Below are 24,794 nucleotides of genomic sequence, written 5' to 3' on the forward strand. Positions count from 1 at the left end.
CTGTACTCCTTTCAGCTTAATAGCATATTTCCTACAGCAGGGTGACCAAAACAAAACACAATACTCCAAGTGCAGCCTCACCAGTGCCTTGTACAATTGTGACATAATGTCCCAACTTCTATGTTCAATTCCCTGACCAATGAAGGCAAATGTCCCAAAAGTTTTCTTCAACATCTTATTTACCTACAATGCTATTTTCAGGGAACTATGTCTTTTTACTCCCGGATCCCGCTCCCCTGGATTGATTTCCCAAAATGCAGCACCTCACACTTATCTGAATTTGTCATTCCTCAATCCACTTACCCAGCTGTTCAAAATTCCCACTCTATTTCTTGATAACAATCTTCACTGTCTACAAAACCACCTGTTTTAGTGCTATCTGCAAACTTACTAATCATGCCATGTGCGTTCTCATCCAAATTGTTGGTATCGAGAACAAACAGCAATTGGCTCAGCGTCAATCCCTGAGGCACACCATTAATCACAGATCTCCCTTCTGAAAAACAGCCTTCCACCACCACCCTCAGCTTCTACCAAGAACCCAATTCTGTATCCAATTTGCTAGCTCTCCCTAGATCCCATGCCATGTAACCTTCTAGAGTAGCCTACCATGTAGAATCTTACGAAGGCCCATGCTGAAGTCCACGTAGACTACATCTATGGCCCTGCTCTCATCGACCTTCTTGATTGCTTCTTCAAAAAGCTTAATATAATTTTTGAGACACAACCTCTCACACAAAAAAACCCCATGCTGAGTATCCCTAATCAACGCCTGCCTTTCCAACTGAATGTATACCTTAATTCTCAGAATCCTCTCCACAGATGTTTGTCTTACTGATTCATAGTTCCCAAGTTTTTTTTCAAGTATAGGCTACTTTTCAAGTAGAGGCACAGCAGGATCCACCCTCCAGTCATCCAGCACCTAACCAGTGTCTAACCATGATTCATACATCCCAGCCAGGACTCCTGCAATGTCTTCTCTTTTTTCCAAGTATCCTTGGATATAACTGATCAGGCCAGGAGAATTATCTAACTTTATACAACCAGCACCTCCATGACTTTAATTCAGACTGCACTCAAGATATTGCCATTCTTTCTCCATGTTAAATACAGAGGAGAAATATTAATTGAGGACATTGTCCATTTCCTGCAGCTACACACATGAATGACCACATTGGTTTTTCAGGAGCCCTATTCTCTCTAGTTACCCTTTTTCACTTAATATACATAACATTTCTTTGGGTTCTCGTTTATCCTACCTGCCAGAGTTACGTCCTGCTCCCTTTTATCACCCTCCTATTTTTCCTTCTTCTTAAGTATGCTTCTCAATCCCCAATACTTCTCCTTGGATATACTTGATCCCAGCTGCCTATATCTGACCCATGCCTACTTACGTTTTCAAACCATAGCCTTAATTTATCTTGTCATCCGTAGTCCCTTACTCTCACCTGCCTTGCCCATTACTCTAACAGGGACATGCCGAACCTTGAATTCTCATTCTGACCCTTTTTTTAAACCATTCCACTTTTCGGCTGTCCTTTTGCCCGCAAATAACCTACTCCAATCAACCTTTGCAAGTTCTTGTCTAATGCCATCAAAGTTGGCCTTGCCCAAACTTAGAACTTTACATTGTGGACCAGCCCCTTCATATATCAGCACAATGTTTAGTCCCGCTGAATATACAGCTTTGTAATTTTATCCTCCAAAATTATATTTCCCAAACTGATGTTAGCTATCACTTTTTTGATATAATTTAAAGTCTGCATTTTTTTTGCATCTGCTTCAACATATTTTTAAATCATCCTTCTTCAGTTTTCTTCACCAAATGAAGGATTTGTACAGATCAAAGGTGTGTTAATGTTCCCCCTCGCTTATGTTGCACTGTAAAATACAGGGAGAGCAGATTTATTGCAGGAAAAGTAATGAAGTTATCACTGTATATCCATCTGCTTCTTCGGATAAATAGAATGTCAAGTCACGACTATGTTGTTTTGGCTGTAACCCAATTCTTCAAGTTCCTACTGGTACAACTATGTGTTTAAGACCCAGCGAAAGTATTTTTCCACTTCATGCTGTACGATTACACCCACATGTAAGGAATAGCTAATCAGCGTCCTGACTGGAATTTATCACTAACTAGTCTAACCATTGTATAAATAATCCTGATTGCACTCAGAGTGGCTAGGTATTGTGAGCACGCTTCTGTTCCCAATCTCGTTTACTTTCTGTGTTTCGATGTGTCTTTTAAAGCATTTGAGCGTTCTGCTTGTGCTGCTTTCGCCATTGATCTTGGAGGCAGCCGGGCCGATCCGTTGCTTGCCCTGCACCGATGAAAGGTTGGCGCACTGCCCGTCCGTGGATAATACGTGCACGGAAGAGATGGTGAGGGAGCCAGGTTGTGGCTGCTGCCAGATGTGTGCACTGTCTAGAGGGCAGCCTTGTGGGGTGTACACGGCACGCTGTGGGATCGGGCTCCGCTGTTACCCCCAGCTGGTGGATAGCAAACCTTTGGAGACTCTCATGCAAGGACGTGGCATATGCATGGATATTGCTGAGGTGGAAAGGATTCAATCAATACAAACAGGTAATCATGTAATATGCTTTTTATAACACGGTGACTGAAAAGACTAACCGAACACAAAATAATTTATTTGCTGATGAATAGTACTGATTTGCCTCTGCTATAATTGTTAGAATAAATCAAGATAATGTGCAGTTACCCAGGTATTTGCCTCTAAAGTTGGTTTACTTGCCTGAAATGTTTATATAATAAAAAGGGTTTGTACAAAAAGTAAAAGAATCACCTTCACACAAAACTTTTCTAATTTGTTATAATTTTAACATTAGCGTATATCGTAAAAACCTGAAAGAGATGTTATGAATTTCTTCTAATTTTTGAAGCCTTTATCTGGCTGTTTATTGCCCTCTTTAGAGTGTTTGGCTTAAAGACTGTATTAATTTCTTATTTCAATGCTTCTAATATATGCTTCATTTACTGCATTCCAGTGAACTTTCCAAACAGAATTAAAGCAAAGACCTGGTACACACAGGCTTCGTCTCAATTCTGCTGAATGCAATACCAAATATTCACACCAAGTGTTGTATAATTAGTTAAAAAGCAAACATACAAAGAAAGTAACATTTTAATTTATAAAATGTTTAAAATGCAAATGAAAGTGTGATATGATCTACGCCTGTGCTTGTGGCAACAATATCTGTCATGTTTCTGATTTATTTGATCTTTACCCCCTCAGGTAGTGAAATCAGTATCACACTTGTCACCGTTTAAGTACACTTGTAAAGTTCACTCATACAGTTTTCCCTGTGTGTGAATGTTTCATGGAACAGTGCCACAAACTGAAAGCTGCATACTAAATGAAAGAGTGAAAGAAAAACAGACATTTTTTCTTCACATGTTTTAAAGTTATGATCTTTGGGGGGAGTCAAATTAGAGCCAGATGTTTGCGCTGCTTCAGAAAAGCTTGTTTATAATCAGGAAGGATCGGCACCATGTTTCTGCTCATAGCAAATTGTGTTATAGTATTATCCATTCCTCAACCCACCCTCCGTACACAGACAGCTGAAACAATATTACATTCACCAGCATTTTATCGAATTTCAGTATTTAATATGAAAATATGCTGATTTAAAGACTTCCCTCACAAAGGAGAATTATTTTCAGTCCCAGAAAACATTATCGCAATTCACTTGCAGATATGATATTTCAGAGTTTGTGGTTCTACCGCACTCATGGTTTGAGTTGGGAGATAACAAATAATCAAAGATCTCCAAACAACCTGGTTGGTTGTTTTAATAGTGATGAACTCTCTGAAAAGAAATGCTATAACATATTTAAAATATCAAGTTGTGCACAGTTAGTAAGATTGTAAAATGAGCTTAAAGTGCAGTAAAGCAAAATTTGGAGTTGAGATGTTTTAAAAGGGATTAAATCAGACTTAAAGCAGACTTGAAAGTGCAGACGCCTTAAAAATTCAGGTTGAAGAATAACCAATCTGCGATCAGCAGGGATTAAAAGGAGCCTTGGTGATTTCTCACCTTCTTGCACGACTCATTAATGTATTAGTAACCCTTTGCTAAAGCAGTCAGAATTCTCAGAAGATAGACACAAAAAGCTGGAGTACCTCAGCGGAACAGGCAGCATCTCTGGAGAGAAGGAATGGGTGACGTTTCGGGTCAAGACCCTTCTTCAGTTTAGCTATGGTCAGTTTAAGGCGATCTTAGACAAGAGGGAAGAAAGGAATTGAAAGTGTGCTCAGCTAGAAAGGTCCAGATCCAGAGAGCAAAATTTACGTAGGATTCATGCTTCAGATTCCCGGGCATTAACATCTCGGATTAACTATCCAGGGCTCAACACATACATGTAATCATGAAGTAGGCTGAAATTTAATCTGAAATTTAAAGTGATTCAGTATGTCACCAAATACTTCAACAAACCTCCAGAGATGCATTGTAGAAAGTATCCTGACTGGTTGCATCATGTCCCAGCATGGCAATTCCAAAGCACAGGAATGCAAGGAGCTGCAGAGAGTGGTGGACTCAGCCCGGTCCATCATAGGCATAGCCGTTCCCACCTTTGAAAGCATCTATATGAGGCACCGTCTCAAGAAGGCAACATCTACCATCAAGGATCCCCATCATCCGGGCCATGCCCTCTTCTCACTACTGGCATTAAGCAACAGGTACAGAAGCCGGAAGTCCCACACCATGAGGTTCAGGAACAGTTACTTTCCCACAACTATCATGTTCTTGAACTGACTGAGGAGCAGGAACAGCTCCTTTCCTACAACTAACACGTTCTTGAACTGACCTACACAACCGTTAACCTACCTCAGCATTGGAACCCTGCGGGCCAATCGCACTACCATGGACTGGTTTTCTAATTGTTTTGCACAAAAGTTCTATTTCTGAATGGTCTTTCTCTTCTCACTATGTTGTTTAATTTAAATATTATTTACATATAATTTATGTTTCATGCATTGTGTGAGTTTAAGTATCCGTTTTTGCAAGCGAGAATTTTCATTGTCCCTGTAAAGTATTGTCCCTGTACCTCATCGTGTTTGAGTATTCGACAATAAACTCTGCTTGATTTGACTATTGATTCCCTAACTGTGAAACCCGATGGAAAACCTGTAGAGATGAGAGAAGCATAATAGCAGAAACAAAAAATGCTGGAAAATTTCAGCAAGTCAGTCTGCTTCCAAAGGAAAGGTAAATCTGGAGCTCACCAAGTGGGCTGACAATGTATAAAAGAAGCTTCGGATCCAGTATTTATAATTGTCCTGGAGTCACTTTCTTTGATGCAACACATAAAGAATAATTAGTTTGTCAGGATTTAGGACTGATCCGAGCACAGAACCTCAGGATTAATGACTTTAAGACAGAAAGAGACAAAACAGAGGGAATAAAGATCAGAGAGACCTGTTTTTAACTCGGGCACCATTGGAAACATGCCTGCAGCCCCAGAAATGAAAATTAACATTCTTGAGCTAATTCTTGGTCCCATTTAAATCCTGTTGACTAAATTTGCCCTTAATCTGAGGGAAGATACGTGACCTGGGGCGGCACTGTGGCACATGTGGAGTTGTTGCCTTACGGCACCAGAGACCTGAGTTTGATGCTCACTATTTTTATTTATAATACAAAATGCTTTTATTCAAAACAAACACAGAGTAGAAACAAGATTAAGACTGCCTATATTGGCAGTTTACAAACAAAACGGTTATCAAATTAAAATATTGTCAACTTTATCAACCCTGCACTCGACCCGCCGGGGCGACCAGCATTCGCGGTAGGCCTCCAGAATCCCCGTGGACATCGCGTGCTCCCTCTCCAGGGACACGCAGGCATGGACGTAGGCCCGGACGAGGGGCAGGCAGTCGACTCTGGCTTTGATTATCAACTACTCACTGCCTGGACCAGTGAATGACCATCTTGACCAGGTCCAGGTGCAAACCGACAGGAAGACCCCCCCCACCCCTCGCACCTGACCCTCCCCCCTCTGTACCATGCGACCAAATATCAGGAGCGTGGGACTCAAGTGCAGCCAAACCTTGGGGAGCAGCCCTTTCAGATAGTCGAACAGGGGCTGCAACCTCTCACACTCCATGTACACATGGAACATGGTCTCTTCCTTGCCGTAGAAGTGACAGGCGGCTGGCGAGTCTGTGAACCGACTTAAATATCTGCTGTACGCCGCAGCTCTGTGCAACACTCTCCACCCCAGGTCCCCAATGTAAAGGGGGAGGACTCTCTTACAGAGAGACCTCTACTGGGGACCGCTCCCGCCATCATGTGGTAACACGGACTACCCGGGTGTACCCGGACGGAAGATGAGGGCGTGGAAGTGTAGAGTTGACACTGACTATACTGACTATGGAAGTTGTTTGTACAGAATTTGTACGCTCTCCGTGTGACCGCATGCATTTTCCCCGGGTGCTCTGGTTTCCTACCACGTTCCAATGACGTACACGTTTGCAGATTAATTGGCTTCTGTAAATTATCCTCAGGAGCGGTTGCTGTTGGAGCCTGTGGAATCATGAAGGATAGGAGTTTGTGGTTTGCAATTCCTGAATTTTTATGTGTTTTAGTTTAGGTTTATTATTGTCACAGTTACCAAGGTACAGTGAAAAGCTTTGTTTCGCACGCAGTCCAATATAATCAGATAAGACATACATGATTACAATCATGCAGAGTATACACTTGCTCCTGGTCCTGAAGGAAAGTAAACAACATGCCATCTAACATGCTCTTCTAGCATTGCTTCACTTCACTGCAGGATTACGATTGCAGGAATCTCCTCATAGTTTCCCACAGTCAGCTGAGTTCAAACTGGAGCCTGGTGCCAACAACATGACAGATGCACATTGAAAAAGAAGCTGGTCAACTTTTGGCAGGTGTCTTCATGGCTGGTGGGCAAATATGTAAAATCTGTCAGATCCTCAGACCCTAGTGGTTCTTTTGTATAGTTGGAATGTGACTGTGAGACACATAGGAATCCGTGGGTCCCAGTGTATGAACCATAAAAAGTTAGGATGCAGATGCCGTAGATAATGAGGAAGGCAAATGGGATGTCAGCCTTTGCAGCAAAAGGTATGGAGAATAAAAGTACAGAGCTAGCAAGATGGAGTACTGCATGCAGGTTTGGAACTCCTGCTTAAGGAACAACATATTGCGATGCGGATAGATTATTTTTACTTTAGACATTAGAGATACAGCACACAAACAGGCCCTTCTGCACATTGAGTCCGTGCTGACCAGTGATCACCCCGTACAGTAACACTGCCCTATACACTAGCAATAATTTAACAACTTTACAGAAGCCAATTAACCTACAAACAAACCTGTACGTCTGGAGTGTGGGAGGAAACCGGAACACCCAGAGAAAATCCACGCGGTCACAGGGAGAATGTGCAAACTCCATGCAGATAGCACCCATTGTCAGGATTAAACCGGTCTCTGGCGCTGCAAGGGAGCAACTCCACTGTCGTACCATTATGATGCCCTAAAGACTGGAGCAACCATGATTTTATTCAATGTATGGATTTTGCACATTCTCCCTTTATTTTGCACATTCTCCCTTTGACCATGTGGGTTTCCTCCGGTTTCTCCCGCACCCCACTTCTCAAAGACGTGCTAGTTGTAGGTTAATTGGCCTGTGTAAATTGCCCCTAATGTGTCGGAAGTGGATGGGAAAATGGGATAACATGGAACTAGTGCGAATGGGTTATCAGTGGTGCACTCGGTGGCCAAAGGATCGTGGTTCCATGCTGCATCTTACAATAAATTAAATTAAACTAAATGATCCTGATGTAGGGCCACTAATGACAAGGGGCTTGCTCAGAATGGACAATCAAATGGAGCGTGGGGGCACACTCACAGATCTACATGATCTCTATTCACTATCTCTTCCCTCAATTCCATGACTGCCCAGGGGAGTGTTCTTTCCTAGCAATCAGAACAGCAACGATGTAACATTTAGGAGCTTTTCATGCAGTTCCCAGTTTTCACAGGTTCATGATTCATGCGGTGGCACATCATTATGCTGTTTAACATACCTTTGGCCAATTTCACTATTTTTTGCAAACACTATGTGTACCACGTGTTTAGTGTACCAATTAAATAGTTGAGTATACAGATACAGTCTGGAAACAGGCCCTTCGGCCCACCGAGTCCATGCTGACCATCAATCACACATACACTAGTTCAATGTTATCTCACTTTTGCATCCTACTCACTAGGGACAATTTACAGAGGCCAATTAACCTACAAACCTGCACGTCTTTGGAATGTGAGAGGGAACTGGAGCACCCCAGAAAGCTCACGTGGTCATAGAGTCATTGAGTCATACAGTGTGGAAACGGACTCTTTGGCCCAACTTAGACATAATGGGTAAAATACTAGGAGGAATTTTTGCGTGGAACTTATTATTAAGTGATCTTACTAATATCCATTGTTTTATTGGATTTGAATAGAGTTCATCAAGGTGTCTTTGATGTACTACATATACTAAAGTTATAATTCTCCACTAAGTTCTCATTTATTTGGAGTAAAGATTATTCTACTGAAAGAACTAAAAACATACGTGATAGCAAATGGAAATGTATTTATTTCTGGTCAGTTGCAAAAATATTAACTATCAGCAAGAGAAATTTAAGAAAAAGCTGGGCAAGAATTTTCTTGACACTGTCTCATCTTCCAATTAACTTTAAGCCATTTCAAGTGCACGATTTCCATCGCTTTTAGTCCCATGTCATCTGGTTTTCACATAGTGGCTTTCCCAATGTCTCCTGCCAGTAAACACGAAACAATCTGTCCTTTACTGTTGTCAACAGCTTTCGGTAAGAGCATGTTTTTCACAGGGTTATTTTTGATTGGGTGTATGGAAAGGGTCCTGATTCCCATGTGGTCATTTCTGCTGCAGTTCATTGGAAGACTGTGAGAATGAAAGGTGTGTTAATGTCACAATGAAAATCAGTCATTTTAGCTTTATGGTTCTGTTCATTTTGCATTCAGTTTGACAAATGTCCAATTACACTGAAATGGATCCTGAAAAAAGCAAATGGTCTCCTTCACTTTCCAACACAATGGTGAAAGAAAAACAGGCAAAACACCATGCATGGCTGCAGAATATCAAAAGCAATTTAGCCCCGACCCGAAATGTCATCTGTCCATTTCCTCGACAGATGTTGCCTGACTTGTTGAGTTCCTCCAGCATTTTGTGTTTTACAAGTAATGGTGTTTTTTTACAGTGCATTCACTGCCATAATTGAATGGAGCATCTGAGCCAACTGTGATACTGGCCAGGTAATCTTAGTTTTGTAGTTGAGGTATAAATATATTATTGAAGGTCTCTTGCAGGCAACATGCTCTGTGAAAGTAAGTATTTATTTATTTTTACAAATTGCATGGATTGAAAAGAAAGATGACGAAGTGCTTAAAGAGCCCCCTGCACATTATGTTGCATGTATAAAAACTGGATTTCTGATGAAACAGATTACATATTTTTATTCCAGTTCACTCTTAACTTTTGCTGAGCTTTTTGGTATTCCATCCTCACTCCAGGGACAAGGCTGGTTTGTAGGTTAATTTGGCTTTGGTAAAATTGTATATTATCCCTAGTGTGTAGGATAGTGTCAGTATGCGGGGAATCACCAGTTGGCACTGACACAGTGGGCTGAAGGGCCTGTTTCCACGCTATATCTCTAAACCAAACTACTTGCCTGTCATACACAACTTCTCAAGGCCAATTTCATCCTCCACAACACAGTGCTGCCTTTGTATGTTCATCACATATATCAGCCGCAGTCACTATTTTGGCTGTGTGAGCAATTGTAATAAAATGCAATAGGTTTGGCAACTAAGGTTATTTATTCAGTATTATGCTTTTCATGCTTTTATTTTTATGTTTAACACTGTCATTCTTCAAAAGTCTCCTGCTAACTTAAATGCGTTTTTTGCTGAAAAACCCCAATCATCACACTGTCTAAAGTGAGTCAGGCCAGCTGGGCTCTGGTTGCATGAACCTGCAATGAGTCTGCTCTTATCCTGCTCTTCCTTAAACTCTTCCGGTCATTAGAAATGTGGACGGCATATGGAGCAAGCTTTTAGACTTTCAAAATGTATTTGTCGTGCACGTTTATGAAATGAATGTTTCCAGTCAGCAAGAAAATGAGAAAGGGTTAATTTATTTCTTCTTTCCAGTTCAAACTCAGGAATTCCGCATACTCCTGGTTAATCATCACCACATCTTGTCTACCTCAGTTAGCCATTAAACTAAACCATTCCAATTTTAAATTTCCCTCAGGATACAAGTTGCTGTTTTATATCCCCCGCAATCTCAATTGACACGTTTCCTGTAGACAAGTCATCAGGCATAAGATTTCTACTGTGGGCTCCACAGATATCACTAGATATCAGCCAGCAGATACACCAACACAATCTGTGGAAAGCTCTTACCCTATGGGTTCATCTCCTCGACAACAAGGGCAATTCAACACGTGCATTTTTCATTACATCCAATATTAATTGTTCAGTGCCACTTACAGTATAAGAAAAGATTACTAGCTTTCAAGATTTCTTTTGCCTGTTTAATTTCACTTTGTTCTTAATGTTAATGGGGCAGTTGAATGTAGACCCAGCTCAGAGGTAATTAAGTGAAGGGATGGTATATAATTAGGTCTGTGATGCTGCTGGCTCTGGAGTGATTATGCCAAGAAGCTGGGAACTATTCTGACTATTTTGCACTCTGTATGTTTCCCTTCGCTCTACCTATTGTACTTGAGTTTGGCTTAATTGTATTTCTGTATAATGTTAACTGATTTGATTGGTTTGCAAGCAAAACAAAGCTTTCCGCTGTACCTCGATACACGTGACAATACTAAACCTAAACGTAAACATCTTACAATGCCACTCTGAAGCCGGGTCACATTTTGACCATAAATAATGCATTAGTATGTTTCCTCCATTTGCACTTGTAGAACTTGCAATGTAAAGTTTGCAGAGTTGAATTTTTTGTGTGTTCAGCACAACATAGGATTATAACACAGCTGGTTTATAAGAGTCCATAAATGTGTTTTTCAAATTTGCCTGCGTAAATAGGTTTGCTGGATTGCTATCAGATGTCGAATGTTGTTCTGCTACATGATCTGCTCATTCAGGACTTTCACAATACTCCATTTTACATCTTGACAAGTTAGCTTGGACCTTGTTGACAGCTTTATAGCTCAATGGATCCAAAAAGCACTGGGCAGAAAAGATTGAACACACAACATTGGGGGAAGTTGTCTTTAATTCTCCAAACTATCATAGTAATGTAGCCGATGCATCAGACAGGAAATTAGGGGTACATATAATAAGGGTATTCATGGGTGACTTTAGTCTTCAGTCAAACCAAGTTAGAAATAATATTGTCAAGAGAGTCAAGAGTGGAGACACCAGAAACTGCAGATGGTGGAATCTTGAGCAAAACACGAACTTTGGAGGGAATGGATAGGAGACGTTTTGGGTCGGGACCCTTCTTCAGAATGAATGTAGTAGTGGGGAGAAAGCTTGAAAAGAGGTGGTAGTGGGATAAACCCTTGCAATCAAGGTGGATACAGGTGGGGGGCGATTGGCAGATGTGTGGACAAAGGCTAGAGATGAAGAGACCTGCCTGCCAACCAAACCCACCTCACCTATACCCACCCATCACTTGCCAGGATTTGTCCTGCCTCCACCTTTTTTTCCAGTTTTCCTCCCCCAAGCTACAATCAGTCTGGAGAAAGGTCCTGACCTGAAACATATCTTAACTATTCCTCCACTAATGTTGCCTGACCAGCTGAGCTACGGCTATTTGTGTTTTGTTCGAAACAGTTTAGTTATCATCAGCACTGGGAACAGAACAATGGCAATCTTGCTTGTTGCATCTTGACAGGCACATTAACAGAATCACAATAAATAAATAAATAAATAAATAAATACACAATAAACAATAATACAATAAACTGTGTAGGAAGGAACTGCAGATGCTGGTTTAAATTGAAGATAGACACAGAATGGTGGAGTAACTCAGTGGGACAGGCAGCATCTCTGGAGAGAAGGAATGGGTGACGTTTCGAGTTGAGACCCTTCTTCAGACTGCTTTTTAAATTATTCCGTTCCGTATTGGGAAGGGGGAGGTCAGGGGGGATGGCGAAGACATGACAAGTGTGGGGTTTGGGGTTGGAGGAGGGCAGGTTGCCTTACCTGATTTCCAGGCTCAGCACCAGGCCCATAGCCTGCACATGATCTGAATCTGCTGGGGCCTACTGCTCCCCCCCTCCTACAGGGAACCTTAGTGGGGGTTCCACTGGGTCTTCCCCTTCCCCCTCTTTTAACCAGGTGGCCCCAGCTACTCCCCAACCATACAATAGTCCTCATGCCCCCCTCCTCTCTGAACACCCACCATTCCCTCACCAGACCTCGATTCAGCCTCCGTGTACTCACCTGCCATCCTCCAACTCCAACCCCCACCGTTGTCGTGTCTTCACCATCCCCTCCACCCACCCCCCCCCCCCCCCACCTCCCTCTTTCCAATACAGAACAGAATAATTTAAAAGCAGTCTGAAGAAGGGTCTCGACCCGAAACATCACCCATTCCTTCTCTCCATAAATGCTGCCCGTCCTGCAGAGTTGCTCCAGTAATTTGTGTCTAATACAATAAACTATCAGTATTATTCGGCAACCGGAGCATAATAGTGCAAGCCGAGGTATGCAGTACAACCTATACAAAGTCCATTTTTGTTTGTCACTGAGATAGTGCAGTGGAACTTCATCCACCATGGAAGAACAATTCCTGAGTTGTGTATAGGATGTTTATCGACCAAGACATTGATAAGCTAACAAGGAAACTGGCTATCCCAGACAGGGTACCATGCAATGAGAAAGGTTAGATAATAATCTTGTCATGCAGATTCTTTGGGGAAGTTTATAAGTTGTAGGAGCAGAATTAGGCCATTCAGCCCATCAAGGTCATAAGGTCATGTCTACTCCGCTATTCAATCATGGTTGATCTATCTCTCCCTCCCAACCCCATTTTCCTCCTTTCTCCCCATAACCTCGGACACCTGTACTAATCAAGAATCTATCTATCTCTGCCTTAAAAATATCCACTGACTTGGCTTCCACAGCCTTCTGTGGCAAAGAATTTCACAGATTCACCACACTCTGACTAAAGAAATGTCTCCTAATTTCCTTCCTAAAAGAACGTTCTTTAATTCTGAGGCTATGACCTCTAGTCCTAGACTCTCCCACTAGTGGAAACATCCTCTCCACATCCACTCTATCCAAGCCTTTCACTATTCTGGATTTCAATGAGGTCCCCCCTAAAGATTCTTTGCTGAGATGAAGAGTGAAGTAGTTCAATTCAAAACATGGATCCTTAATTTAAACAAAGGAAACATTTGTTCAGAAGGTATGAGGTGAGAGTTGGATGTAATAGATTAGGGAATTTCACTGAACACAAGACAGTGAATAGACAAACGCTAATATTCAAGGAATGAATGCAGGAATTTCAATAGTTACTCAATATTTCTGGCACAAACATACAAAAGAAAATTGACCCAACTTTGGCTAACGAATCAATTGTGTTGGATCCAAAAGAAGGCCTATAATGTTGCCAGAGAAAGTGGCAAGCCTGGGGATAGGAACAGTTTACATTTCAGTAAAAAAGGACCAAGAGATTGGTTAGGAGAGTAAAACTGGTGTCTGTGAGTAAATCAGATTCTAAAAGCATCTATAACTATGTAATAAAAAAATATTATTGGTGACTCATGTAGGTCCTTTACAATCACAAATGAGATAATATATAATGAAAATAATGAAGTGGCAGTGCGATTAAATTAATAATTTGGTAATGACTGCATTGCAAAAGACACACATAGTTTACCAGAAAGGGAACCAAGAACCAATCAACAAGAAAGAATTACTAGAGAACCAAGAGTCAAAAAACAAGAAAGAATTAAATGTAAATTAGTATTAGCAAAAAAAAAGTAATGTACAATTTATTGCGACTGTAAGCTAGTAAATCACTAGGACATGGCAATCTGCACCCCAGTGTATGGAAAGGGGTAGCCATAGAAATATTTCATGTTTTTGGTTGTTATGTCTATAATTTGACCGATTGTGGATTATTCTTGCCAACTAGAGGGTGGCAAATGCAACTTCACTTTAAAAAATGACAAAAAGAGAGGAAACAGGGAACTACAGACTAGTTAGTTTAACAACAGTCATGGGGGAAACGCTAAGGTTTATCAAGAAGAATGTGATAACGTGACACTTCAAATATAGCACCAGGATTAGACAAAGTCAACAAGGATTTATGAAAGGAAAGTCATGTTTGATAAACTTCCTGAGTTTTCCGAGCAGTTATCTACTTCAGCAGGATGAACACAAAGGCAGAGCATGGCTTCAATGATGATAGATGGGGAAATGTTCATGTACAAAGGAATCTGGGAACCCTTTTAACCATTACTGAAAGCAAACAAGCAGGTGCCTGCTATCAGTGAGGAAGTCAAACAGTATGTTGACCTTCATTGTAAGAGGTTTTGAACACAGGAACAAGTATGGCTTACTACAAAAATACTAGACCTTGGTGAGACCGCATCTAAACTAGTTTATGCAGTTTTGGTCTCTGTACCAAAGAATCTATATAGATCAAGAAACGGTGCAACAAAGATTTACCAGTCTGATTCCTGGCATGGACATTTTTGTCCAATAAGGAGAGATTGGTTCAACGAGGTGTGTATGTGCTGGAGTTTACAAGAATGAGGTATCTAATTTTGCTATCGAAAATAGAGCATAAAACAGTGCAGCACAGGAACAGGCATTCAGCCCAGAACGTCTGTGCTGAATGTGATGCCGTTAAACTAATAGACAATAGACAATAGACAATAGGTGCAGGAGTAGGCCATTCAGCCCTTTGAGCCAGCACCGCCATTCAATGCGATCATGGCTGATCACTCTCAATCAGTACCCCGTTCCTGCCTTCTCCCCATACCCCCTCACTCCGCTATCCTTAAGAGCTCTATCCAGCTCTCTCTTGAAAGCATCCAACGAACTGGCCTCCACTGCCTTCTGAGGCAGAGAATTCTACACCTTCACCACTCTCTGACTGAAAAAGTTCTTCCTCATCTCCGTTCTAAATGGCCTACCCCTTATTCTTAAACTGTGGCTCCTCTGCCTGCATGTGATCCATATCACCCCATTCCCTGCAGCTCTATGTCAATATCTAAAAGCCTCTTAAATGCCACCATTGAAACTGCTTCCACTACCACCTCTGGCAGTACATTTCAGCCCCCCAAAACTCTCTGTGTAAATAACTAGCCACTCAAATCTCCTCTCAAATCTCACCTTAAAGTTATGGCTGCAGTCTTTGTTATTGCCACCCTGGAAATAAGGTTCCAACTGACTACTAAGTCCATGCCTCTCATAATTTTATATACTTCAGGCGTGTCCTCAGTACTTACATCTGAAGCTTTCATCTCACACCATCTAAGAGCTATCGGAATACAAAGAAAAACTGTTATTAAAAGTTCAGTGAAATGTGGTGTTTTCAGAGTACCAAAGTAAGAGATGTTTTTGATGAGGGTCTGAGAAGTGCTTGGAAGGTAGAAAGGTTGTGCAGATCCATGTGGGTAAGAAGGGAAGCATCTAGAACTAAATGGGTCAGCAGGATGTTATAGTTAGTAATTCCATATTATACATATTATCTTCTGATATATGTGTAAACCATGATATCGAGCTCTTCGCAGTTCCCCCTTCAAAAACATCATTTACATTGGTATTCTGCATACACCACATTTGATTGAAAAAAAAGAAAGGGCTGAGTTTGATAGGCAGATGATTGGACAAAGGCAACAGATGAAAAGACAAAAGGTGTCAGATAAAGATAGAAGAGTTGGAAATTGTGAAGCCAGAGAAAGGAATATAGGTGTAAAGGATAGGGGGAGGAGAGAAATGGGCGCCGATCTATGTGGGGCAAAGGGAATAGACGGAGGTGGGGGGGGGACGGGGACAGGAGAGGGGAAGGTCAGGCGATTTTGTAGGTTTGTTACCAAAAATTGGAAAATTCAATATTCATATCGTTAGGTTATAAACTGCCCAAGGGGAATATGAAGAGTATTCCTCCAGTTTGCATGTGGCCTCACTCTGTCAATGGAGAAATTCCAGACCAGAAATGTCAGTATAGGAATGGGAATAGTCGGGGAATTAAAATGGTTAGCAACCAGGAGATCTAGTAGGCCTTGTGGACCGACCGCAAATGTTCGATGAAACCTCCAACCATCTGCCTATAAAACCCTCCCTCACCTCTATCCACCAATCACTTGCCAGGCTTTGTCCTACCCCTCCTCTCTTCCAGCTTTCTCTTGCCCCTCCCTACCACAATCAGTTTGAAGAAGGGTCCCAACCCAAAATGTCACCCATACATGTTCTCCAGAGATGCTCAGTTACTTCTGCGGCTTTGTGTCTTTTTTTGTCAACCAGCATCTGCAGTCACTAGGTTCATCACTTTTGACTGGACTTTTAATATTGTCATATGCACATCAGAAAAAAATGGTGAAACCATAATGATAGTGGAAGAGACTTCATCTCAAGAAACAGCAAAAGATAAAGTTCCAGAAAAATTCAGCATGTCAGGCATCATCTGTGGAGAGAATGGACAAGTGACGTTGGTCCTGACCCAAAACATCCCCTGTCCACTCCCTGCACAGATGCTACCTGACCTGCTGAGTCCCTCCAGCACCTTTGTTTTGCTCAAGATTCCAGCCTCTCTAGTCTCTAGTGCCTCATGTCTCAATTCACAAAACAGTGCAGTGGGGGATGTGCGCCATCTAGCCCCACCTCATGGTAATGCAAGAATGGCATGTGCGAGGCATTTCTGGGCCTACTAAGTATTACTGGGTATTACTAAGATGCAGAACCGGTTACAGACTTGTAAATAACTGAAATAACAAAATTAACTGAGGATCCAGCCTCCCCCACTTAATCCCCTCCACCCAGGCCAAGATTTTGACAAGTGATGCTTTACTAGTAGTGACAAGAACTAGTAGTGACAAGATAATACAATTTCAAACAAAGGGTGGAGGGTTTTGGAACACGATGCCAGAGGAGATAGTTCAGGCAGGGACTATTGCAACATTTAAGAAACAATTAGACAGGTACATGGATAGGACAGGTTTGGAGGGATATGGGCCAAACGCAGGCAGATGGGACTAGTGTAGATGGGACAGGTTGGTCAATGTGGGCAAGTTGGGCTGAAGGGCCTGTTTCCATGCTGTATGACTCTATGACTCTATGACAATGGCTGTCTGGGTCTAAAGAAGGATCCCGACCTGAAATATTGCCAATTCTGCCTTATCTGCTGAGTTAGTCTAACACTTTGTGTTTTGAACGTAATATACTCTGGTGTTACAATGCATTTTAGGCTTGTTATAACAGTTTTCAGTGTGATTTTGCTTGAACTATTGACGCTGTTGAGAAATGCTACATGAAGCACGACAGGAGATAGAGCTTGAGATTTAGGATTCATTTGCTAGAATGGGCTGTCGATGTGCGTATGACTGAGTACTGGCTAGATTTAGCCTGGTTTCGATAACTCTTGGCAAATGTATTGAAGGGAGGGAGATACAGTTTTAAGAGACATTAATACAACAAGAAAAATCATTCCTAGGAGATTCAAAGAAACACACGTGGAGATATATACAAATATAAGGCCACAGGGGAAATACAAGCTGAAAATGGAATATCCCAAAAATAGAAGGAAGTGGAGAGTAGAGTTTGTTGTACATGAGAAGCACTGTTTGCCAATCCTTGCTAGCTGCACAGTGCAGCAAATGGAAGTGATAACAGCACAGGCAGAGAACATGACTAGAGTGCAGGCTACCACACATGCAAGTTCTTCACCCAACGAGAAACAGTTGCTTGATGAATTTGCAGATCTGCGTGAAACAACTATAAAGCTAGAGGAAGAACACCATCCACGGCGAAATAAGCACATGCAGCTGGTATTACATCCTCCGATACGTGTTCCTGCAGTTGTCAGAGAGAAAATGAAAACTGAACTTGAAAGACTAATGGAGACAAAGATCATCATTCCTTCTGCTTGGTGTGTACAAGTTTAGAGGTTTAGTTCCATAGGAGTTGAATAAAGCATTGGAAAGGAGCCTTATCTAATGAAGAAGACACTTGAACATTATCCTGCCAGATCTAAGTAGAGCAAACATCTTCCTTCAGCTTGATGTCAAGAATGTGTTTTGGCAAATAAAACTCAACAGTGTTTATCTAAGAGCAGACCTAGTGGCTGAGGATGCTTTTTGGGATCATCACTGCACCCAAAGTTCAGTGAAGATTGGACCATTCACTTGAAGAACATCTCACTGTGAAGACCATAGCGGATGATGTTACATGAAATGAAGGCATTAAAAACTTTAAAAAAGAATAGTGAATAGGTTCATAAGTGCACAAGTCATAAAAGGAGAAAGGAGAAATTAAGTCTTTATGGGGTAAACAAAAAAACGTAGACGAAAGGAACTAAAGATGCCAGAATTGTGCATAAATGACGATGTGCTGGAGTAACTCAGCGGGTCAGGCCGCATCTTTGGAGGATATGGATAGGCAATGTTTCAGTTTAGGACCCTTCTTCAAACTTGGGTCGGGAGCCTTCTTCAAACTTTAGTCTGAAGAAGGGTCCTGATCCAAAATGACACCTGTTCATTTACCTCCATAGATGCTGCCTGACACACTGACTTCCCTCAGCAATTTGTTTTAGCTCAAAATTTCAGCATCTGCAGTTTCTGGTGTCTCCAAAACGTGCTATAATCCTGAAATGATAATGAAACTGCAAGGAGACATTAGCTCAGTTTTTATTCTTAGGGAGGACATGACAACAGCTGAAGAAGTCAATAGGGGTGTAACAACAATTAAAGAGACACCTGATAAGATGAGCAAACATAACAATCTTTGGTCTTCATGGATACTCAGAGATACCAGGCAATAGATAACTAATCCAACAGATTAAGTTCAAGAATACTCGCAAACAGTTCCTGTGATCATTATGTTTGAGAAGACAGATAAAATTTAACACAGAAAATTAGATTAACTTCAGGAAAGATGTTAGAAAATGTCTTTCACTTCAAAATACACCTACAAACAATTTTGAGTCCGAGTAATGAAATTACGGTTTGGATTTCTAAAAGGAAATTATGCTTAACCAACTATTCTGATTTCAGAATAGAAATCAGTAAAGGTGTAGATAAGGGCAAAGTAGTGAATGGATTTACATGGATTTCTAGCAAATAAAGTGTTATATTGGAGAGTCGTAATAAACAGTTGGGTTTGCAGGATTAAGCGACAGGTAGAGGAATACTTTTAAAGATATTTTAAAAATGGATAGAATGTAGAGGTGAGGGATGGGAGGAGTTGGCTGCGCCTAACGGCTGCGGCTCTCTGGCAGTCTGTTGTCTTTTTTTCTTTTTTTTGTTTGTGACGGTGTTGGGATGGTTTTTGTTTCTGTTTTTGGCTCTGTATGTGTGGTCAGGGTGTGAGGGTGGGTGTGGGTGGGGTGGGGTGGGGTGGGGCGGGGGGAAACCTTTCTTTTATTAGGTCTCTTCCCCGGGGCGCAGCTCGCCCGCAGGGCCTTCCATCGCCTGGCGTGGCTCGGCTGCGGGACTTAACATCGCCGGCGCGGCTCGGCCGCGTGACGTTTCAGTGCCTGGTGCGGCTCGACCGCTGGACTTAACATCGCCCGGTGCGGCCGCGGGACGTTTCAGTGCCCGGCGCGGCTCGGCTCGGCCGCTGGACTTAACATCGCCAGCGTGGCTCGGCCGCGGGACGTTTCAGTGCCCGGTGCGGCTCGGCCGCGGGACGTTTCAGTGCCCGGTGCGGCTCGGCCGCGGGACGTATCATTGCCCGGCGCGGCTCGGCCGCTGGAATTAACATCGCCAGCGCGGCTCGGCCGCAGGACGTTTCGGTGCCCGGTGCGGCTCGGCCGCTGGACTTAACATCGCCCGGTGCGGCTCGGCCGCGGGACGTTTCGGTGCCCGGTCCGGCTCGGCCGCGGGACGTTTCGGTGCCCGGTGCGGCTCGGCCGCTGGACTTAACATCGCCCGGTGCGGCCGCGGGACGTTTCGGTGCCCGGGGCGGCTCGGCCGCGGGGCCTTCCATCCTCTTGCGGGGGCTGTGCGTGTCGGTTGCCTCGGTAGGGGTCGAGCTGCCTGTCCGTGGGTGCGGGGGGAAGAGAGGGGAAGTTTTGTTGCCTCCATCACAGTGAGGGAGTGTTTGGAGTCACTGTGATGGATGTTTGTGTTGGGGTCGGGTGTCCTGTGTTCTTTTCTTTTGACTACTGAAATTTCGTTCGGTGTTGTGCCGAATGACAATAAAGTGTTGTTATGTTATGTTATGTTATGTTATGTTATGTTATGTAGAAACAAAGAACTGCAGATACTGGTTAATACACAAAAGGACACAAAGTGCTGGAGTAATTCAGCAGGACAGGCAACATCTCTGGGGAGCATGGATAGGTGACGTTACATGTTGAAGAAGGGTCTCAACCCGAAACGTCACTTATCCATGTTTTCCAGTGATGCTGCCTGACCCGCTGAGTTTCTACAGCCCTTTGTGTCCTTAGAGGTGAGGGATGTTTCTCAGATTATTTGTAACTGGTCAGCAGTGTTCAAAAAGGATCCCCCGCTGAGACTTCTGCTGTTCACTGCATGCCAAAAGAAATTGGGAATCTGAGCAAAATATCAAATCGTGAGATATTGCTGAAAATGCATAGAAATAAATCAAGTTGTGTAGGAAAATAACTGCAGATGCTGGTACAAATCGAAGGTATCACAAAATGCCTGTCATGGGCCTCCTCCATTGTGTCATGGGCCTCCTCCATTGTGTCATGGGCCTCCTCCATTGTCATAGTGAGGCCCACTGCAAATTGGAGGAACAGCATCTCATATTTTGCTTGGGCAGCTTACACCCCAGCGGTATGAACATTGATTTCTCCAACTTCAGTTAGCTCCTGTGTCCCTCTCTTTCCCCTCCCCCTTCCCAGTTCTCCCACTGTCTTCCTATCTCCAACTACATCCTTTCTTTGTCTCGCCCCCTCCCTTGACATCAGTCTGAAGAAGGATCTCGACCCGAAAAGTCACCCATTCCTTCTCTACTGAGATGCTGCCTGACCCGCTGAGTTACTCCAGCATTTTGTGATACCTAGAAATAAATCGAAAGCAGAGCAATAAAACATTTGGCAGAGTGGTCCATTTGCTGGCAAAGTAAGTCAAATGAAACCAGAAAACCCAGTAATTTTGATTTGACGAACCAAGAAACCAATTATTTCAAGATTAAAAACTACACGGGATAAAATAGCAGGTGGATCTGGCATCACAATTACATGAGCTGCTAAAAGCAGTAAGACTAGTCGATAAGGGTGAAATGAATGCAAATGACTGATGCTTACTGATAGAATGCAAAAGACAAGGATGCATATCAATTGATCACTAAGCATTTCTGGATTACACAAACTAAACAGATTAGGGAAGCATTGTCGAAGGTGTCATCATCATAGAGTTGTACAGTGCATAAACGAGTCTGGGTCAGCCATTATGGCAGTGGAGGGCAATTCACTGGATGAATTTAAAAGAGTTAGACAGAGCTCTAGGAGCTAGTGGAATCAAGGGATATGGGGAGAAGGCAGGCACAGGTTACTGATAGATCACAATAAATGGTGGTGCTGGCTTGAAGGGCCAAATGGCCTCCTCCTGCACCTATTTTCAATGTTTTCTATGTTTCTCTGCCTCACTATCTTACCTATTTGCATTAATTCCATATCCAACTATGCCGAGCTCATTCAAATACATCCAAATGTCTCTTACATATTGTGACTGTTTTTGCCTCAACCAGATCCTCCAGCAGCTCATTCCAGTTATCATGTCCCATCTTAACTTTGTCCATTCCAGGAAAAACAGATATAACGTCTCTAGTCTCTTCTCATAACTGAGTTGCTGTATTCCAGGCGATATCCTGATGAATCTTCTCTGCAACCTCTCCAGCGCAGTCACATCTTTCTTATGGAAAAACAAGGAATTGCAGATGCTGGAATCTTGAGCAACTACAAAGTGTTGGAGGAATTCAGTGGGTCAGGAGGAAATGGACAGACAATGTATTCATAGTATTTAATGTATTCACTAGAATTTTCAAAATGCATCATTTTCAGTATCTGGATTAAACTCCATTTGCCATTTAAGCCCAACTCACTATGACATCAATATTACTCTGCAGCCTAAGACGACATTCCACTTAATAACTCCACAATAGAGCCATGGAACCATATAGCTTGGAAACAGGCCCTTTGGCCCAACTTGCCCATGCCGATCAACATGTCCCATCTAACTAGTCCCACTGCCAGCATTTGGCCTATATCCGTCTAAGTCTATCGTATCACAGAGACATGGCTACAAGAGGACCAGGGCTGGGAACTGAATATTCAGGGGTACGCAATGTATAGAAAAGACAGACAGGTAGGCAGAGGGGGAGGGGTCGCTCTGTTGGTAAGGAATAATATTCACTCCCTCGCAAGGGGTGACATAGAATCAGGAGATGTAGAATCAATATGGATAGAAATGAGGTATTGTAAGGGTAAAAATGGGAGTTATCTACAGGCCCCCAAACAGTAGCCTCGACATAGGGTGCAAGTTGAATCAAAAGCTAAAATTGGCTTGTCGCAAATGTAATGCTACAGTGGTTATGGGAGATTTGAACATGCAGGTAGACTGGGAAAATCAGGTTGGTAATGGACCCCAGGAAAGAGAGTTTGTGGAGTGCCTCCAAGATGGATTCTTAGAACAGCTTGTACTGGAGCCTACCAGGGAGAAGGCAATTCTGGATTTAGTGTTGTGTAATGAACCTGATCTGATAAGGGGACTCGAGATAAAAGAGCTATGAGGAGGCAGTGATCATAATATAATAAGTTTTACTCTACAAATTGCGAGGGAGAAGGGAAAATCGGAAGTGTCAGTATTACAGTATAGCAAAGGGGATTACAGAGACATGAGGCAGGAGCTGGTCAAAATTGACTGGAAGGAGGCCCAAGCAGGGAAGACGGTGGAACAGCAATGGCAGGTATTCCTGGGAATAATGCAGAAGTTGCAGGATCAATTTATCCCAAAGAGGAGGAAAGATTCTAAGGGGAGTGAGAGGCACCCGTGGCTGACAAGGGAAGTCAAGGACAGCATAAAAATAAAAGAGAAGAACTATAACATAGCAAAGAAGAGTAGTAAGCCAGAGGATTGGGACTCTTTTAAAGAGCAACAGAAGATAACTAAAAAGGCAATACGGGGAGAAAAGGTGAGGTACGAGGGTAAGCTAGCCAATAATATAAAGGAGGATAGTAAAAGCTTTTTTAGAGTCATAGAGTCATAGAGTCCTACAGCACAGAAAGAGGCCCTTCGGCCCATCGTGTCTGCGCCGCCCGTTACCAAACACAGTCTAATTTTAATCCCATTTTCCCGCATTTGGACCGTAGCCCTGAATGTTGTAGCATTTCAAGTGCCCATCCAAATGCCTCTTAAACGTTGTGAGTGTTCCCGCCTCCACCACCACCCCAGGCAGTGAGTTCCAGACTCCAACCACCCTCTGGGTGAAAAAGTTATTTCTCACATCCCCCCGAAACCTCCCTCCCCTTACCCTGTATCTATGTCCCCTCGTTGTTGACTTCCGATTTTCCCTTCTCCCTCGTCGTAGGTATGTGAAGAGGAAAAAAATAGTGAAGGCAAATGCGGGTCCCTTGAAGGCAGAAGCAGGGGAATTTATTATGGGGAACAAGGAAATGACAGACGAGTTGAACTGGTACTTTGGATCTGTCTTCACTAAGGAAGATACAAACAATCTCCCAGATGTTCGAGTGGTCAGAGATCCTAGGGTGACGGAGGAACTGAAGGAAATCCACATTAGGCAGGAAATCCACATTAGGCAGGTGTTGGGTTGACTGATGGGAATGAAGGCTGATAAATCCCTAGGGCCTGATGGTCTGCATCTCAGGGTACTTAAGGAGGTGGCTCTAGAAATTGTGGACGCATTGGTAATCATTTTCCAATGTTCTATAGATTCAGGATCACTTCCTGTGGATTGGAGGGTAGCTAATGTTATCCCACTTTTTAAGAAAGGAGGGAGACAAAAAACGGGAAATTATAGACCAGTTAGTCTGACATCAGTGGTGGGGAAGACGCTGGAGTCAATTATAAAAGACGAAATTGCGGAGCATTTGGATAGCAGTAACAGGATCGTTCTGAGTCAGCATGGATTTATGAAGGGGAAATCATGCTTGACTAATCTGGAATTTTTTGAGGATGTAACTAGGAAAATTGACAGGGGAGAGCCGGTGGTGAATGTGGTGTGCTTTTCACTTCAATAAGTTTCAATGTCCCCCCTTATCCTTCTAAACTCCGGTAAGTACAGGCCCATTGCTGTCAAATGCTCATCATATGTTAACCCACTCATTCCTAGGATCATTCTCGTAAACCTCCTCTGGACCCTCTCCAGTGCCAGCACCTCCTTCCTCAGATTTGGAGCCCAAAATTGATCACATTAATCACATATTAGATACACCTGGGGACATTTGAATATGAAGTTGAACCATAGGACATCAAAGAGAGCACAGTACAGCACAGGAACATGCCCCTTGGCCCACAGTGTCCATGCTAAACATGATGGCAAGGTAAACTAATCTCATCCTACTTCACATGATCCATATCCCTTCCTTTCCTGCA

At 42.8% G+C, this 24,794-nt stretch overlaps 1 protein-coding gene across 1 annotated transcript in view; it reads left to right on the plus strand.

Annotated features, from left to right (window-relative positions):
* The first annotated feature begins 2,086 nt into the window (after positions 1–2,086).
* The window catches only part of LOC144604267 (insulin-like growth factor-binding protein 4), a 77,197-nt gene continuing 54,489 nt past the window's right edge, over positions 2,087–24,794 (plus strand). The window contains exon 1 of the mRNA XM_078418511.1: positions 2,087–2,584. Within this exon, the coding sequence (XP_078274637.1) occupies positions 2,236–2,584 (349 nt within the window). The 5' untranslated portion in view covers positions 2,087–2,235. The remainder of the gene's footprint in view (positions 2,585–24,794) is intronic.

This window comes from Rhinoraja longicauda, chromosome 2 (genome assembly GCF_053455715.1).
Source record: "Rhinoraja longicauda isolate Sanriku21f chromosome 2, sRhiLon1.1, whole genome shotgun sequence".
NCBI classification, from domain to species: domain Eukaryota; kingdom Metazoa; phylum Chordata; class Chondrichthyes; order Rajiformes; family Arhynchobatidae; genus Rhinoraja; species Rhinoraja longicauda.